Source organism: Periophthalmus magnuspinnatus, chromosome 16 (assembly GCF_009829125.3).
Source record: "Periophthalmus magnuspinnatus isolate fPerMag1 chromosome 16, fPerMag1.2.pri, whole genome shotgun sequence".
Taxonomy (NCBI): domain Eukaryota; kingdom Metazoa; phylum Chordata; class Actinopteri; order Gobiiformes; family Gobiidae; genus Periophthalmus; species Periophthalmus magnuspinnatus.
This window is the reverse complement of record NC_047141.1, coordinates 33,580,051-33,598,994: the sequence shown is the minus strand read 5'-3', so window position 1 is coordinate 33,598,994 and position 18,944 is coordinate 33,580,051. Positions and strand designations below refer to the sequence as shown.

General features: G+C 42.8%; 1 protein-coding gene across 1 annotated transcript in view; it reads right to left on the bottom strand.

Annotated features, from left to right (window-relative positions):
* LOC117384289 (adhesion G protein-coupled receptor B1-like) overlaps positions 1–18,944 on the bottom strand; it is an 81,197-nt gene that overhangs the window by 13,849 nt on the left and 48,404 nt on the right. Inside the window, exons 3-11 of the mRNA XM_055228107.1 lie at positions 17,549–17,656; positions 10,744–10,908; positions 8,835–8,999; positions 7,598–7,762; positions 7,411–7,512; positions 6,107–6,213; positions 5,294–5,488; positions 2,673–2,741; positions 113–221 (exon numbers count right to left, since the gene is read on the bottom strand). Of these exons, the coding sequence (XP_055084082.1) occupies positions 113–221; positions 2,673–2,741; positions 5,294–5,488; positions 6,107–6,213; positions 7,411–7,512; positions 7,598–7,762; positions 8,835–8,999; positions 10,744–10,908; positions 17,549–17,656 (1,185 nt within the window). The remainder of the gene's footprint in view (positions 1–112; positions 222–2,672; positions 2,742–5,293; positions 5,489–6,106; positions 6,214–7,410; positions 7,513–7,597; positions 7,763–8,834; positions 9,000–10,743; positions 10,909–17,548; positions 17,657–18,944) is intronic.

Sequence of the window (18,944 nt, the reverse complement as noted above, 5' to 3'; positions counted from 1 at the left end):
ATTTAGAGCTGAAGCTGTGACGTCTCACTCAGTCACGTCTTTACTCAGTCTGTGTTTTAGTCTGGGACATGTTGGAGCTACGTCTCCTGTCGTCACGGAGACAGAGACTCACCCAGGTTCTCCGTGACCTCGTACATGTCCTGGAAGTCCTTCATCCTCAGACCGATCACGTCCACAAAGTCCTCCAGCAAACGGAACAGCTCTCGGATGTTTGGACCCAGCTGAGGACAGAGCGATAAGTAAAAATAATGTAAACAAATCATGTAAACAAATCATGTAAACAAATCATGTAAACAAATCAACAAATATGACAAACACAGAAACACTTAGAAACATCGATCTGGCTTCACAGACTGGATCAGTGCAACTTGTGTCCAACAGGAAGTGCATAGAAATGATCTATCAACTGATTCAGATTAATTAAAAAAAAAAAAAAAAAAAAAAAGTAAATAAAAATAAAACAAAGATAAAATAAAATAAAAGTTTAAATAAAAATAAAAATAAAATAAATAAAATAAAAGTTTAAATAAAAATAAAACAAAAATAAAATAAATAAAATAAAATAAAATAAAAAAGTGGTTTGAGAGACGAGAAGAAGACAAGTCCTTGAACAGAGATGGCGTCTGAAGAAACCACAGATTTATACCTCCATCCTCAGACCAGTGAGTTCATTCAACTATTAACACATGTTCAGCATCGACTGTGATTTGGCACATTTTTACATCAGATGCTCCAAATCGTCCCTAAACCTGCTCTGACCTCGATGAGCTTCATTTGGAGCTGAAGCTGTGGTGTCGTCTCACTCACTCAGTCACTTCTTTAAAACGTCTGTGATCTTGATCTTGAGCAGGGATTGGACCAGAAAACCTCCTGCGGCGCCTCACGCAGCATTTTCACACTGATCCTTCTCGACGTGATACTCGTGACACTAAAGGCGCCGTTTGTGGGGAGTCGTCTTCTCTCAGCGTGAACGTGACACAGAGACAGTGAACGTGAAAATCAATATCACGTTTGTAAAATGGTCCAGACCTCCACACTGGACCACAGCGCTCGGCCGAGTCGACTCCTCCAGGCGATAGTAACAACGGCTCCTCCTCCTCTGAGTCTGACATGTTTGTGTAGGATTCAGTTTATCCTCAGACTGGATTTACATATGAAACTACAGCATCTCTCCCACTCACGCTGCACAAACGTGTTTCATCAGAATTCAGCTCCGTTTCAGTCGTTTGGATGGAGTTAAGACTAGAACATGCATTTTCTGACTTGTCCTGTGGTATTTTTTTGTGGTTTGGTTTCCTTTTTATTTTAATTTTGCCTTTTGCTTTTCGATTACTCGATTGGTTTGGAGATTATTTCATGATCTTGTCTCATGTTCAAATCAAACTTTTTACAAAAACAATCGGACATGATGGACAAGTTGTTTCTGTTATAATTTGGTGTTCTGGTTGTCGAGGTGATTATCCAATGAGACGCAGAACGAGCGTCACATGACCCTGTGCAGGTCCTGAGTGTTCAGGTCAGTCCAGGATGTGACGATGCCCAAGAGGATAAAAAAAACTGTGAATATTCTATGTTCTTGTCATAATCCAGAGTAATTAAGATCTTAAAGTGTTTAAGTTTGTCATTATGTAGCCTGGACTGCAGCAGAGCAAAGGATCATGGTCTGTGTAGTTCTCTGCACCAAAACAAAGACTTTAAACAGAGAGATGTGTAATTCCATATTTTGACGGCCCATGATCTTATTGTGAGACTTTGACGAGACCAAAACATGATATTTTGGTGAAACTGAATGAATATAATTATATTTAAACATGTTTTTTTTTTTCTAGTTTTGGTGAAGATGTCTGTGTCTCTCAGTCGTCCAGGTCTGACCCACGGCACAAACAAAATGTAAAATCTGTCACTGGACAAATCGCAGGAGTGAAGACGTTTGGCTCCTTCAGTTCAGGTCAGTTTACTGCTGGACACTGACTTAACGTCGTCACTTTACAACTTTTTGTCCAGTGACAGATTTTAAGTTTTGGTGAAGTTTAGATTTTTCATCTGTGACAAAAACAGCACAAAAGTCCCTCTGTTTTTCTGTTTTAAAACTCAACGCTACTTGTATTTTTCCTCTTTTCTTCTCAGGTTTTTTTCCACAAACTGCCACTGGACTCATGAAAACTCTGATAAATGTTTATATTGTTAAACCAGGCTGCACACAGTTCTTTTAATTCTTCTTCACGTTTGATTTGGGCTGTAGTAAATCTCATTATTGTGAAGTTAATTTTGTGAAAACACGTCATTCTAACTCCAGCGCAGTGGTTGTCAGTGCTGTTTTCCAGGTGCTGATGGCGTGTCCGTGTGCTGACGACTGTGGAGCGGCACGTGTGGAAAAAACTCGCAGATAAACAAGTCCAGCAGAAGCAGAAGCAGAAGCAGAGGCAGAGGCAGAGGCAGAGGCAGAGGCAGATGGGCGAGTGGGCGGCGGCTCTCTCCTCCTCATTATGTGCTGTTTGTGAGCTCGCCGCTGTCACCCTCCAGTCCACCTGCTCCTTTGTCATCCTGATGCTAATCTGGGCTTTACAGGTGAGCCGTGAGCCGTGAGCCGCCGCTGGACGTGTTATTGTGATGGTCATAAACACAGAGAACAAAGAGTCTGATTATAGACCAGGAAAAAGTTTGACGCTCACCATTTGTGCCTCTTCCCATCTGTCGCGGTTCTCCTCCATCAGCAGGTTACTCACAGACTGCACGAAGTTCTGAGGGAGGAAAGAACGACACTGTTTATCAAAGAAATCTACTTAAATTTACACGAGCGATGCTTCTTTATGTGCTCGTGTCCAGAAATGTTACATAGTGCATCTTTAAACAAACTATTTCAGCAGCAAGGACAGCGCTCTGTCCCGAGGCTCAGGTTTTGTTCTGTTTTTTGTTTTTCCTTCTGACGTTTATAGAAAAGTCCTTCTCTCTAAAAAAAGTCGTCGAGTTCATTATAATGTCGTTTTGGACAGTTTCATTTAGCCTCTGGAGCTTTTGTAACTCAGGTTAAAATTCTGTCTTATTAAAAATGTTTTATTAAACTCCTGCTTTGACCTGCCGTTAAATCTTGTTTATATAAAAGCTACATTTATATATTTATTTCTGCTTCCGTGTCTCATACGTGCCTTACGTAACCGCACCCCTAATCACGTGACCCGAGTCCGCCAATCACAGCAGAGCGTCTGTTCACTCTGTGTCGGTTCTTCCGGGTCAGAGCTGCAGCTGTGAAAAGGTCAGGCCCAAACTATTTACAATATTCGCTCTTTTCTGTGTTTTTAAGCTTCAACAAACTCAGTAGTTCCTCTCTGAACATTGTAGATCTAAACCTCCGGTCCGTGGGTCCGTGACGTCATCACGTGACGTTAAACTGGGGAATTGGTGAGTTTGAATGAATGTAAAGTGCCGCTAGCATCCGATGCTAAGCTAATTAGCTTAGCATTAGCATGCTCCGGCTAACGTTGTTTTCTTGGTTGTGCTCATTGTAAAACACATTTAATGCCTTTTTGGAGCATTTAGCACTTTGTTGTGAAATGACTTTTTAATGTTTATGCCGGTAATTTAAGACCATTTATTGCTAAATGTTTATTTTGAATGTATTTATGTGAAAACCTGCGAGGTTAACACTGCAGCTATGGGCTACAGCCACAGCACCGTGTTCAAAGATTATTTATGTGCAATTAAGCAATTAATTGATTAATTGTATTTGAATGGTACATTATTTTGTGAACACAATGAAACTAAACAATGTAACTCAGCTAAGGTTAATTACTTTAGACATTTGATTTTTATTTATTCAAGTCACTTATTTAGTCGTGTTTATTCAAATACAGGTCAGGTGTTCTTGATTACGATGGCGAGACCAGAACCTACAGCTTCATCACCTACGGGTCTGGTAGGAGGTGACACAGCTCCACTCTTTCTATCTTTTACTGACTTTTTAACTATAATCAAAGCCAATGGACACTATTCTAATGAACAATACAAATGGACACTAAGCAAAGACAAACTCTCAAATACTGAAAAGTCAGTGATAAGTGGACTCCACCTGTACGGATTAACTTCCTTTCATTTTTTTTCTTCCTTTTGTTGCAACCGACTCATCTCAACCAACTAGAACTTAAAGTGCACTTACTGATCACATCTCACCGGTTCAAATCTGCAGACTGTAAATATTTGAGGTTTTCATTATTGTTGTCATTATTATTACTATTTTGTTTTGCTCTTTTTGTTTCTGTAAATATTATTTTGTAATATAATTCACTTCAATATGCGGCACCAGCACCAACATAATTCCTGCCTCCTGCATTTACACCAGCTCCAGCAGAATCTCAATCTACTGATCTCAGTCAAACTCAGCCCAATTCACACAGGAACTTGTCTTTTTATTAATAATTAATTAATAAATATAAGTTCACACGCGAATACATGCTACACTTTCACAGATTTGTGATGTTTAAATCTAAACGCAGCGCTCGGACCTCACCGCGCGGCGCTCGGACCTCACCCTGCGGCGCTTTTTAGACGTGAATTATTACATCATGAGTTTGTGTATAAGTCCGTGTATTTGAACCTTGAATTCCAGATTGTTTCTATTGGAATAATAAAAATATATATATTTTTGAAACATTTTTCTGCACTTTTCAACACAAAACATTTAGAAAATTTAAAACAAAAACATTCTATAGATTGTAACAAGAGAGTAAAGCACTTTCCCACATCATAGAACAGAAAATCATACATAAAACCTGCAATTTTAATATTTACATACTAAAGACACTAGATACTGTGTGAACTGTGCAGTAAATAAATACATGAGTAAGTAAATAAGTACGTACATAAATACATGAATAAATAAGTAAGTAAAATAAATTAATAAAAAGTAAATAAATTAATAACAAAATAATAAATAAATATTAAAAATAAGTATCATAACGGTTCTATTACATCAACTGGATTTTGTTCTTGATCGTATAATTAGGCCTGAGCCCACACAGGGCGTAGGGCCTAATGCCTCCACAACGATGAGTGCACCGTTGCACCGTGCACAGACTCCTGTATCCTAGCAACCCATGTTGTAGGCATGGGACATGCATATTTGTTCTTGCTAGCATGTCAGCGTCCCCTAGTGCCTCACCCTCATGTCTGCGCCGCTCGGGCTGTAGCGCCCCCTAGTGCCTCACCCTCATGTCTGCGCCACTCGGGCTGTAGCGCCCCCTAGTGCCTCACCCTCATGTCTGCGCCGCTCGGGCTGTAGCGCCCCCTAGTGCCTCACCCTCATGTCTGCGCCGCTCGGGCTGTAGTACGCTCTCCTGAAGATCTCGGTCATGTTCTTCAGCACGTCGATCGTGGCGAGCAGGTCTCCGCTGTAACTGGTCCCGTCGCTGGAGGTCACTTTGAGTTTGGTCATCACCTCGGAAACTCCATCTCCCACAAGCCCCCTCTGCGCCTTCGACAGGTGCTCCCGCGTCTGACAGGAAACAGAACAAACGTGTTTGTGCCAAGGCTGGTGCTTTTAGGTTTTTGCCTTTTGAGTGTTTTATTAAAATGGAAAAGCACTGACCCCATGATACAAACTGGGGCAGTGTGAAAGGGGCGGTGTGAAAGGGGCGGTGTTAAAGGGGCGGTACACATAAACCATGTGATCTTTTCTTACATTCGCCAAAACATATTAACATGTTTTATAAGCTTCACTTTTGTTTTTGTTGATCGTCCCTTTGCTCTCTGTACTAAGTCACCCCCCCCTTCAGAGCTCTATCACAACACAACTGATGTGCCTCCTGCTGATGACGACTGTACATTGTGTCAGGTTTGTGAAGTTGTAGTGTATTGTTTATCATGTTGTGTGGCCTGCATTGGTGACGGAGGCTTTGAACAGAATCTAAGCGTAAAGAGAGTTTGGCCCAGGAGAGATCCCTAAATTACTCAGACATGTAACACCTCGTCAGGCGTGTTTTTGATGAGGAAACATTATAACGCGGGAAAACGTTCTGTTACATAACACCTCCTCTTCACATAAACTGTTTCAGTGACACTTTTCTGCATCGTGGGGTCAAGTCCCGATGTTTGGAGTAAACCTCAGACTCACAGACGTCTGGATGCTGCGATAGTCGTTGGAGATACACTTCATATAAGTCGGATTCTCCCAGAAGGCAATGCCCTCATCGTCCAGCAGGCAGCGCCGTAGAATCAGACCTGTGCGAAGAAGACAAACATTTATAAAGATTCAAAAGAGAGAGAAAACTGAGAGCTCCAAACAGCAGAGGTCAAGGGTCAAACCTGTGTCATGTACTGCACATATTTATCCACATGTGGCACAAGACACTGCTCTGTCTGCAGCCGATTATAAAGTGTTTTACTGTCAGTTAATCAGGAAGTGCTCGGTTTATGGCGTCTGAAAGTTGTGGAAATGCTTCTAAACTCATCGTGGTGAGTCATTAGGATGTTCTGAGAGCATAAGGTCAAAGGAACGTTAGACACTAATGTTTTAAAATAAACAGGTTCAGCTTTTCACATTTGTAAGACAAACAGATACAGCTCCTTTAAGTGAAGAGTCAGATCTCACAAAAAAAAAAAAGAATTAAAATCTCACAAAATTAAAATCTCACAAAAAATGAATTAAAATCTCACAAAATTTAAATCTCACAAAAAATGAATTAAAATCTCACAAAATTAAAATCTCACAAAATTAAAATCTCACAAAATTAAAATCTCACAAAAAATAAATAAATAAAATCTCACAAAAAAAAAAATCTCACAAAATTAAAATCTCACAAAAAATAAAATCTCACAAAAAATAAAAAAATAAAATCTCACAAAAAAAATAAAATCTCACAAAATTAAAATCTCACAAAAAAAAGAATTAAAATCTCTAACATGATAAAACATTTTGTGTCAGTTGCCTGGGTAAGTTTTGAAGGTGAACAACATGAAATTTCCATATAAATATTTTCGTATCCGTTTTTATATCTGTGTGTTTCAGAATGAGAAATTACAACCGTTGTCATGGCGATTAACAATTTAAAAGAAGATATATGTTTTTGAACGGGATCGGAGAGCTATGAAAAGGCCAACACAAGTACAGCTTTAGAACACAACTTGTACAAAAAGTAATAAAAAGTTCAACCAAAGACAGTGATTTTTAAAGCTCAAAATGCTCTGATCCACCTTGTGATGTCATCAAGTGAACTCCTTTTACCTTTAGTTCAGTCGAGATAAGTGACAACTCCAGGACTGAAATGATCCAAATGATTCTATAAATGAAGGTGTGTGGAGTTTAAAAACACAGTGGAGCACTTCCTGTATCACCACATGATGACATCACAAGGTGGAACAGAGTGTTTTCTCAGCCTAAATCTGCAGGTTTGTGTGTTAAACGTGGTCCGCTCGTACCGACGGCGTTGGGGGGACACCTCACTGCCGCCGTGTCTCCCGCTGGCGTCATTTTCCAAACCACGTTGTTAAAATTGTCTTCGGCGCAGATTTCATGAGGCTCTGAACAAAAGGACAGAAAACACACGGGTCACTCACCGTCTCACGTTTACCCAGCATGCACCTGTCCCCCTCTCTACTGCCTCACCTGGACAGCGCTTGTCGTTGCAGCGCCGCACCTCCTCGCGGTCTCCGGGACACGCCAGACCTCCAAAGAAAGGCCCAAAGCAGAGACGACTCCTCTGCTGACCGCCCCCGCCGCAGGTTTTAGAGCAGCCGGACCACAACGACCACGGCTGCCACTTCCCGTCCACTGAGACACGACAAACACTTTTTAAACTTTTTTCACATTTATCTGCTGCAAAATTTAAAACATCAATTACAAACCCAGTCAAAATTCATGATAAAAAGAAACGTCTCCATAAATTTTAATCAGTTTTGTTTTGAAGTCGTATCTTTGAGGCTGAAAAATGGCACCAATTATTGAAGATTTTGACAGGAAAAAAAAAAAACAAAAACAGAAAAAAACATCTGCTCGACATCGATGTAACAATGTAAGACTCCCCACGCTACAGGATTATGCAAGAACAAGTCGAATTTCCCTGTAAAACTGAGGCACAAACACACGTGGAATAACCCGGACAGAGCGCCCTCGGGTCAGACTAGTGGCCACTCACTGGTACTGCAACCACAAAGTTTCCCTCCCGCCCAGAGGATTTTTCTCTAAAGATCCAGTCTGTCCCAGTCTCTCTGTCTGAGCCTGGAGTGGGCGGAGACTCTGGCCCCGCCCACTCCACACCTGCTGTGTTATGGATCTTGGATGTGTGTTGCTGTTGGATGTGTGTGTTGTTGTGCGTTGTGTATGTTGTTGTTGGATGTGTGTTGTGCGTTGTTTGTGTTGTTGTTCATTGTGTGTGTTGTGCGTTGTGTGTGTTGTTGTGCATTGTGTGTGTTGTTGTTGGATGTGTGTTGTGCGTTGTGTGTGTTCGTTGTGTGTGTTGCTGTGCGTTGTGTGTGTTGTTGTTGGATGTGTGTGTTGTTTGTTGTGTGTGTTGTTGTTTGTTGTGTGTGTTGTTGTTTGTTGTGTGTGTTGTTGTTTGTTGTGTGTTGTTGTTTGTTGTGTGTGTTGTTGTTTGTTGTGTGTGTTGTTGTTCGTTGTGTGTGTTGTTGTTCGTTGTGTGTGTTGTTGTTCGTTGTGTGTGTTGTTGTTGGATGTGTGTGTTGTGCGTTGTGTGTGTTGTTGTGCGTTGTGTGTGTTGTTGTGCGTTGTGTGTGTTCTTGTGTGCGTTGTGTGTGTTCTTGTGTGCGTTGTGTGTGTTCTTGTGTGCGTTGTGTGTGTTCTTGTGTGCGTTGTTGTGTGCCGTGTGCATACGTTGCGTTCTTACCCGGACATTCCCCGAGGAAACATGCGACCGTCTCGAGCCAGTCGCCCTTACACTCCGTGCCGCCGTACGACGGGCCGTTACACTCCCGCGTCCTCTGCATCGTCCCGTTGGAGCACGTCATCGAGCACGAGCCCCAACTGGACCAGTCATTCCACACGCCGTCCACTAGAGGGAGCAACAACGTCAACACAGCAGCAACGTCGACAGTTTAGAGTTAAACCAAACGGAAGAAGTGACTGAAAACAACACGATGAAAAACAAGAACGAGAGTCTGTGATTTACAACGAGCAAGTTCAGAAAGATCCAGAGGGACTAGACTGTTTATGTACATGGACAGAGCTAACCTGCTAACGCCGCGCTACAAACAGGAAGTGATCGACTCATCTTCATCGTCATTCTGGTCTTAAATGTTCGTATTAACCCTCTACATGATCCTGGGGTTTTTATTTCACTATTGTGTCTGTAAATCAAGATATGAACATTAATAACAGACAAATCAGGTCCTTCTTTCCCCGAGGTCGCTCCTGTTAGCATTAGCAACAGGTTTGATTGACAGTGTTGCTAAGCGCCCGCTCTGTTCTAAACCAGCGGCGTAGGACGGGAAGCCGCTATACCTGCTGTAGCCTCGATTAGCTTCATTTGGAGCTAAACGCGGTGGTGACGTCACATTCTCTGTCACTGATGATGGTGTGACTCTGGTTGCCACGGTAATGTGTAAAGTTTCAATATGTTGTATTTCAAGATTTCATTTCATGCCGTGGGATGAGGCTCGTGTCGCTGATGAAGTTTTCGTTATTGCGAGAGCCGTTTTGCTAATTCTAACCATGGCCTAAATTCTAACCGTGTTCCTAAACATTTAAAAACTTTGAACAACCAATCACAGCGCGCCGTCCCTCTGGAGCGTACGATCGGACATTAACCTTTGACTTTACTGTCAACGCAGCAGACGTAGCATCAGCATCTAGAGCAAATACTCAAGTAAAAGCATCACATAAAAAAGTCTACTTAAGTAAAAGTATTAAAGTATGTGGTTAAAGTAAAAATTTACATATTGTGCAGATTTTGATCTAATGAAGCTTCAAATATAGGGGTTTTGATAAAGTTTTAAGCAATTTTTTTCAGTAAAAACAACAGAATTTGTGTTTTGTTTTTTTTAGGCTCTTTTTATTTTTATAGTTTTGTTTTGCTCGACTTTGGTTCAAGGACAAAGGCGATGGAGCTTATTCTGATCATTGTTCTTGATGTTGTAATTCTGGCAACGCAAGGAAAAAATACACGACAAAGCAGTTAAGAAAAAAACAAAAAAACAAAAACAAAACATTAGTATGAGCAGGGGCCCCGCTAAGACCCTGGACAGAACCTTTATATCCGTTCATTTAAACTACAGGGGCCCATGTGAGGGGCCCATGTGAGGGGCCTCCAAATGTCTCTGAACGGGCCTGATAAAAAGAAGAGAGTGAAGTAAAGTCAGAGATTAGAGACTTATTTTTATATAAACGAGTAAATTTAAACTATGACCCTGTTCTGTCTGGTTCTGCCGTCGTGTTGTTGTTTTTACTCGATGCAAAACTATTTCGTCACGACACATTTTCTGTTTGTTTTTTTGTTTGTTTTTTTTTAATAATTTGAACTTGCTCCTTGTAAAATTCAAACTTTGTTATTTTCTTACAGTAAATGAAACAAAATGAACTTGGACTTTAAAAATATAAGATCAAAATGTAAAATGTAACTCAGAATAAATCAGAAAATATCATGTTTTTTTAATATTACAGTGGAGGTGAAAACATGTCCCTTTAAACGACCCCCTGATGTTTGACGTGTTGATGATGTAATGAGCGTGATAATGATGTAATGATGATGTAATGATGATGTAATGACGATGATGACGTCGTCGGCTCCTCTTCCTCACCTGGACACACGGCTATGTTGCAGAACTTAGTCTGCTTCTCGGGGCCTTCACACGGGTCTCCGTTAAACTGCGGCGGGGTACAGGTGCGCGTTCGGGACCTGTAGCCCCGCCCACAGGTGGACGAGCACAGACTCCACGGCGACCACTCGTCCCAAGCACCGTGCACTGCAATCAGAGCGCCTCGTGTCGCCATTAGACGGCCAGGACAGGGGTCAGAGGTCAGGACAGACGCACAAGAGCGACCACAGCCAAAATGACTTGAATTCACAACGTTTCATCCTGATTTGTGTCGTCACGTCGAAGTGTGACTGATTTTTATTATTTTAAAAAAGCATTATGGAACATTTCTGGAAGAGGATTTGCCACGTACTTGTCTCCATGGAGATGTTACTCATTTAAGTAAAAGTACAGGTACTGGGGAAAAGAAATACTCAAGTAAAAGTATCACATGAAAATAATATAATCTACCTAAGTAAAAGTATTAAAGTACCTGTTTAAAAATGTACTTAAAGAGTAAAAAGTAAAAGTATTTCTCACAGATTTTCAGATCTAATAAAACTTCAAATGTGGAGATTTATATAAAGATTTGAGCTGAATTTTGTTCAACAGAAACGACTGAATCCATTGTTTTTTTTTCTCCTTTCCAGTTCATAAATGTAATGGAGTAAAAGTACACACTGTAAAATGTACTTAAGTAAAGTACAGGTACCTACACTTTTTACTTTACAGTACTTCACTACTTGTACTAATTGCACTATGGCTTTAAAAGTATCTATCGCCATGGAGACAAGCGAGTGATGCACCCAGCGAGGTTACAGGTCAGATCTGTGGAGAGGTGAGCCCCGCTCACACACTCACAGTACAGTGTTTATTAAAGTATTTTTGAATAAAGTAAACCCCTGTAATTGAATAAATGCAAAATCAATAGGTTTAATGCTACAATATGAAACATTTTCGGCATCAGACAAGCGGGCGACGCAGCCTCCTCCAGAAAAGTTACTTAATGCGTCTTTAAGTGTCTTTGGACAAACCTCCCCCGTCTGCACAGCCGTCTGCACAGCCGTCTGCACAGCCGTCTGCACAGCCGTCTGCACAGCCGTCTGCACAGCCGTCTGCACAGTTCATATCATGAAAATAATGAAAATGACCAACCAGAAAAGAAAAGCAACTTTAAAGGCCCAAATTACACAGTTTAAATGGCCCACATTACACTATTTAAGGGCCCACATTAAAGGCCCACATTACACTATTTAAGGGCCCATATTACACAGTTTAAAGGCCCACATTACACTATTTAAGGGCCCACATTAAAGGCCCACATTACACTATTTAAGGGCCCATATTAAAGGCCCACATTACACTATTTAAGGGCCCATATTAAAGGCCCACATTACACTATTTAAGGGCCCATATTACACAGTTTAAAGGCCCACACACTCCTGATCAAAATTTTAAACCAGTTGAGAAATTGCATGTGTTCAGATTTTGCTCTGTTGGATTTTAAAAAGGTTCTAAGTTGAGCTTCAAAATGTAAAAAGAAGAAATGGGAGAGACAAAAAAATAAAAATAGAGTAAGCAACGATTAAACTGAAACAGTCACAAACAGCCACATCTTAAAAAAACAACAACCCTAAAATAGAAATAAAATGTTCATAAAAGGACTCAGTGATGAGAAGCTGCTTCTTGTTAATCCACAAATTCCTTTCTTGGTGTTTGACGCTGGTGTTTCCAGGAGGCTCCTGTTGCTCCACAGAGAAACATCCACTGTCTGGACCTGGTGTCCATTTTTGTGAACTTCCCTTTCCATCCAACCCCAAATGTTCTCAGTTGGATTTAGACCAGAGGAACACGCAGGATGGTCCAAAACAGTGTTATTTCTGTAGAGGATGTCCTTTGTCAGGCGGCATCGTGACCTGCAGCTTTGTCTTGTTGAAAAACCCAGTCATTACCTCACAGATGAGGTCTTCAGTCATCAGGGACGCCCCTGAAACATCTCCACAGCCAGCTGCTGTTTGAAGCACAACCTGAAGCTCCATTGGTCCACTGAACCAAAAAGCCCCCAGATCTTGATGACACCCCCTTTGTTCCGTGAGGAAACATCTCTGGTGGGATCTTCTTGTCAGTAACATTGGAAGACATCAGGACCGTCAAGATCACATTTTGTCTCATTAGAGAATAAAACTGTCTTCCACCCTCAGTGTCCCATGTTTCGTCGTCTCGTGCAAACTCCAAAGGCAGTTTTGTGCCGTTGAAGGACTCGAGGTCTTTGAAGACGTGTTTTGTTCTTCTCACAGATGTGTCTGATGGACCTGCCGTTGGCACCAGTGACGAGCTTCATTTGGGCCGAGGATCATCCCGTGTCTTGAGGGACAATCAGATCCTCAGGGACGGTGCCATTTTTTGGCTCTACCACTTGACTTTTTTTTTTACCATAACCCTGAGGACCTTTAAGACGTCTGAATGACTGTCTTACTGCGTCCAACCTCAGCAGCGACGTCACGCTGAGAGAAGTGATGCAGCTCAACGATCTGAGAACATTCAAAGACTCAAAGCTTCTCTTTTCCACCAGGAGGTGACAGTCTGGAGAAAATGACACTGAATCCACATATTTGAGAAGATTTGGTCTTTTAAAGGCTCAGGTTTTGATCAGCTGAACAGTTTAATCGTTTACTTACTCCATTTTTTTCTTGTCTCACTCCCATTCCTTCTTTTTGTATTTTGAAACACGACTTAGAACTTCTTTAAAAATGTGAATACTTGCAATTTTTCAACTGGTCTGAAACTTTTGGTTCAGGAGTGTGACACGACTCTGTTCTAATGTCGTTTCCTCATCACAAACAGACCTGGAATTGTTTTGTTTTATTCACACAAACTCTGCAGATTTAAACTGAAAACGCTCTGTTCCACCTCGTGATGTCATCATGTGGTGATACAGGAAGTGCTCCACTGTGTTTTTAAACTCCACACACCTTCATTTATAGAATCATTTGGATCATTTCAGTCCTGGAGTTGTCTCTTATCTCGACTGAACTAAAGGTAAAAGGAAGAGTTAACTTGAAAACTACCACTTAATGACATCACAAGGTGGAACGTCACATTTTGAGGTTTGTAGATGTAACAGACTAATAATAAAGTGTGACTCAAACATGTGAATGAAACAAAACACAACTCCAGGTCTGTTTTTGAGGACACAGTGTTAGAACATGGATTAAATCTCACAGGAGTCACTTTTGCCTTATACGGGACTTTTACACATGTGAATTATTAAAGCAGCAAAGAGAAACAGTTTTAAATCTAACTCGTTCTTCTCTTTCCCTTTGACGCACAGACACACACCTGAAAACACATTTACATCAATAAACCAGCGTAAACATTTTGGATTCAAGTCATTTTAAATGAGCAGATATGAGGTGTGTGGGGTGTGTCTGGACGTCCCAGGTGGAGCCTCCCCGGGCGGAGAGCCTGACCAGAGCTAATGTGCAACCAGAGCCCTGAGTGGAGTGAGGTCTGGAGTCAAAGTGCTCGTCGAGTGGTGAGTCCGAGAGTTTAAAGTGACGAGGGGGAGGGGCTTAGCGGGCGGGGGAGGGGCCTGTCCTGTGGTGTAATACACAAATATACAGGGGTCTGTGATGATCTGACTCCTGATCCTTAAACAAAACTCAAAATCTCCATCTGCAGCTCACTTTAGCTCATTTTACAGTTTTATTTTATTTTTTTTATGATATTTTCGTGTGAGTCTCACTTTTATGAAAACGACACTTCTCCTCGTGTTGAGTTCAAGGTCAATGTGAAACTGAAAATACAAACCCCCAGAGCACGACACAGACACAGAGTATAAGAGCAGAACACCAGAGGAGAGAGCCAGAGGGGCGGAGCGTCTGTGGGCGTGGCTGCGGGTAGGAGGGGCAGCGGGGGGCGGGGCTTACCTGGACACACGGCGGAGTTGTTGCAGGGTCTCTGCTCGCGCAGCGGCCCGCTGCACTGCGTGCTGTAGGAGGAGGACACGCAGAAGCGAGTGCGGCTCTGCCAGCCCTCGCCACAGGTGGCAGAGCACACGCTCCACGCCGACCACTCCTCCCCAGAGGGCGTGTCCACTGCAGCAGGAAGGGGCGGGACAGAGAGCACCACAACCAATTAGCATGCAGGAAAAAGCCTCCGCGGCCAAATAAGGACAGGGGTGGTGCTGTGAGGGGGTGGAGTCTACGAGGGCATTTCAGGGACCGCCTCCTTTAAAGGTTTGATTTAGGATGACACAAGATATCACTGCTCCGTCTCATGAAAACACGACGTAGGCTCACTAACAACGTAGGCTCACTAACGACGTAGGCTCACTAACGACATAGGCTCAATTACGACGTAGGCTCAATTACGACGTAGGCTCAATTACGACGTAGGCTCACTAACGACGTAGGCTCGCTCACGACGTAGGCTCACTAACGACGTAGGCTCGCTTACGACGTAGGCTCGCTAACGACGTAGGCTCGCTAACGACGTAGGCTCGCTAACGACGTAGGCTCGCTCACGACGTAGGCTCACTAACGACGTAGGCTCACTAACGACGTATGCTCACTAACGGCGTAGGCTCAATAACGACGTAGGCTCAATTACGACGTAGGCCCACTAAGGACGTAGGCTCACTAACGATGTAGGCTCACTAACGACGTAGGCTCACTAACGACGTAGGTTCAATTACGATGTAGGCTCACTAATGACGTAGGCTCACTCATCATCACTTCTGGATGTTGTTCAGTCTTAAGTTTTGTATTTACAGAGCGACATTAAACGCAGCGTCTCAAACTCTGAGCTGAGGCTGGACTCTTCTCTTGAGTCGTGGCTGAACAGTCTGAAGGAGCGAGACCTGCAGCACTGAGCCGGAGTCAGAGCCAGAGTCAAAGTTGGAGCCAGAGTCAAAGTTGGAGCCGGAGTCAGAGCTGAATCGCTGAACACGCTGTGGCTCTTTCCCTCGACCTTTACTTGATCTTGGTTTAAACACGAGACCAAAAAACGCACGGATTCTTCTATTGACTCTGTTGCTCTGGTAAAACTAGACGGCTCTTTTAAAGTTCCACTGTGTAGCTTTTGTGGCATGAATCATCTGCTTCTTTCCGGGTGGAAGACGCCTCCAGACTTAAAGATGCACTATGGAATTTGTGTATTGGATAAAACACCTATGCCACCTGTTTGTTTCTATGGAGATGACATTGCTTTGCCTGGAATGTTCCACAGTTTGTCATTAAAGCTACGTATCCACCTGGAGACACAAGTTACAGGTAAGATCAGTGGAGAAATGAGTCGGCTCACATTTTCTTAGGGGTAAATGCAGGGCTGATGCATTTAACTTGATACTGTGGGACATTCCAGGTAAATCAATGACATCTCCATGGAAACAAACATGTGGCATAGGCAGATTCTCCAGAAACAGAAAAAGTCCACAGTGCAGCTTTAGGTGGAGGTTTCTTCTTCTACAGTAAAGTTCTAAATAATGAAACTGAACTGCTCAGGTCCATCGTTGATGTTCGGTCGTTTTCGGCGACGTCACAGATTCACAGCGACATTTTGTTTTCTGCAGGAGCCATTTTAAAATCTAAAGACCATTTACTTTTTAAGAATATTCAGATTATGATTTTGGTTCAGTTCCGATGTAAAACTCTCTTATTCACACCTGGTGTTTCAAAAGAGGCGGCCCAAGAAAACAACATAAAATCAAAGTTTGTTTGGTTTAAATGTGGGTCTGGGGGGTTTGGCGTCAGGGCTCTGATGCCATATCCTCGACATTGACTTCAGCAGAAGTGAATGCGTGTCTAAGGATATGTCACTCACGTTTAGTCCAGAACACAGACCTGAGCTCATTAGAGACATTTAAAATCCTACAGGACTCTGTCTGCAGAGCCGCGACCTGAGGGTGAAGCAGGGGGCGGGGCTAAACAGGACAGAGGGTCGACACTTAAAGTGATACTCCACACAAAGCACAGGCCTCCCAGGGACGCAGAGGAGGACGGGGGAATAGATTTAGCAAAATAAATGAATATTATTAAAAACAAAATCTAAAATAAATAAATAAAATACAAATCTGAAAATATAAAGAAAGTGAGTACGACTTTTGGGAAAATGACGAACCAACGAGACGCAGCTGCTTTTGAGGAACCTGCCGAAGTCCGAGGACTACGGAGTGTGCACGAGTGTGGCGTGTGCACGAGTGTGGCGTGTGCACGAGTGTGGCGTGTGCACGAGTGTGGCGTGTGCACGAGTGTGGCGTGTGCACGAGTGTGGCGTGTGCACGAGTGTGGCGTGTGCACGAGTGTGGAGTGTGCTGCACGAGTGTGGAGTGTGCTGCACGAGTGTGGAGTGTGCTGCGCGAGTGAGTCTGACCACAGAACACAAACCAAAAAATCTCAACATTAATGTATAATTTCCAAATCTCCAGCAGCAGATCCAACAAAAGCAACATTCAAGCCTCCAATGATCTGAACGAGTCTCACTGTTAACGTCAAACTCTTTTTACCCATGATTCACAGCAGCGGGGCGGAGTTTTGTGTGCGGTATCACTTTAAGAGCGTCAGGGGCTTCATAGAGTCAGAGAGAACAGACCCGGCACAGCAGCCCGAGCTTCACGAGCAAATCCACTGCACTATGTGGGCAGGGTCCATGTTGGAATCAGCCCATGTGATGATACGGAGCTTCGCTGGGACATTTGGAGCACGTACTCTCTAAACGTGTGTGTGTTTGTGTGTGTGTGTGTCGTGTGGTTGTGTCTCTGTTTGTGGTCACCCAAGCTGCCACAGTGGCTGATGCGGGGATGCCTTACCTGGCTGCTGACTTTGGGCTTGTCCGGGACGGGCCTTGTCTACATCTTCGCGCTTGCGGTTGTCCACGGAGCGAAGCGATTGGCTGCGAGAGAGGTGACGGCCTTTGCCTACATAGAGGGAGGAGCCGGGGGGTGTGGGAGGAGGGATATATATATAGATCTTATTGTTCTATTTGGGACAGAGTTATAACGGTGACCCTGTGGTAGCATCAGCCAAACTTGGGACTTTTTGATGTGGTGTGAGTGTTGTGTTTGTATATGTGAACAAAAGTACAAAAAGTATGTGTTCTTCTTTCAAAAAAACTGATCTGGAAGAAAAAAAAAGCTGCCAAGAAAGCAATTTGTTCAAAATAGTCACACAATTCAAAAAGCAATACATTTCAAAATGGCGGGTCAATTTTTCTTTGTCCCGTTAGGCTTTCGGTGAAACTCTTTAGAAAAACTGTGTGTGCGCCTACAAAGAAAGTCATTATTACTTTTCATCTATCAAAGTCCCCTTTCCAACATGCACTCCTTAAGTCAAATACTGACTTACAGATGATGGAGATACACAGCGGTATGAAAGAGATGAGAGAAAGCCTGGAGAAGAAGAGCTGTAGACACATAGCCACAATTACATGAACGACCAAGCTCCAAAGCTCAAAGAGTGACAGATGGAGATGTGCCCTCCGCTCACGACGGCCGCCCTGATACAGCCAGAGAAATGTGTGTGTGTGTGTGTGTGTGTGTGGAACGTCCTGACACATGGAGGGGCTGTGGGTGGAAGGTTTGGAGATTTTCGAGCCCCAAAATCAAATAAACTTGTCCAATTATCCAGCAGTTACCTGTGGATTAAATCAAGACTGTATTGGAACTAAACCAGGTCTAAACCAGGTCTAAAGCAGAACTAAACCAGAACTAAACAAAGTCTAAACCAGGACTATCCTTGTGCGTTCTGGTTTTGGAGATTGAAGATTTGGAGAGAAACCCAAGACTGAACAAACTCATCCAATTATCCAGCAGACTAAAGACTAAACCAGGTCTACACCAGGTCTACACCAGGTCTACACCAGGTCTACACGTTCAGTCAAACTATAGAATTCTAAATGGCGACGTCCTGTGGTGGTGTGGTTCTTTGATTTATTTAAACACATCGTGGGCTTCAGCTTCCTCTTTATGGGCGCCATCTTGAGCACTTTTAATATGTAAATATTTTGTGTTGGATTGTTTGTTGCTATGGTGATGTGTTATTTTATCTGAAACCCAAAGTTTCCCAGTATCAGAGCAGCAGCAGCAGGAGGAGGAGGAGGAGGAGGAGGAGGGCACAGAGTAAAGAGACGTCACGTCAAACGTTTGGACTCACGTCTCAATTTAGGATTTTTTTCTTTATTTTTACAACTTTTGACATTTTATACAA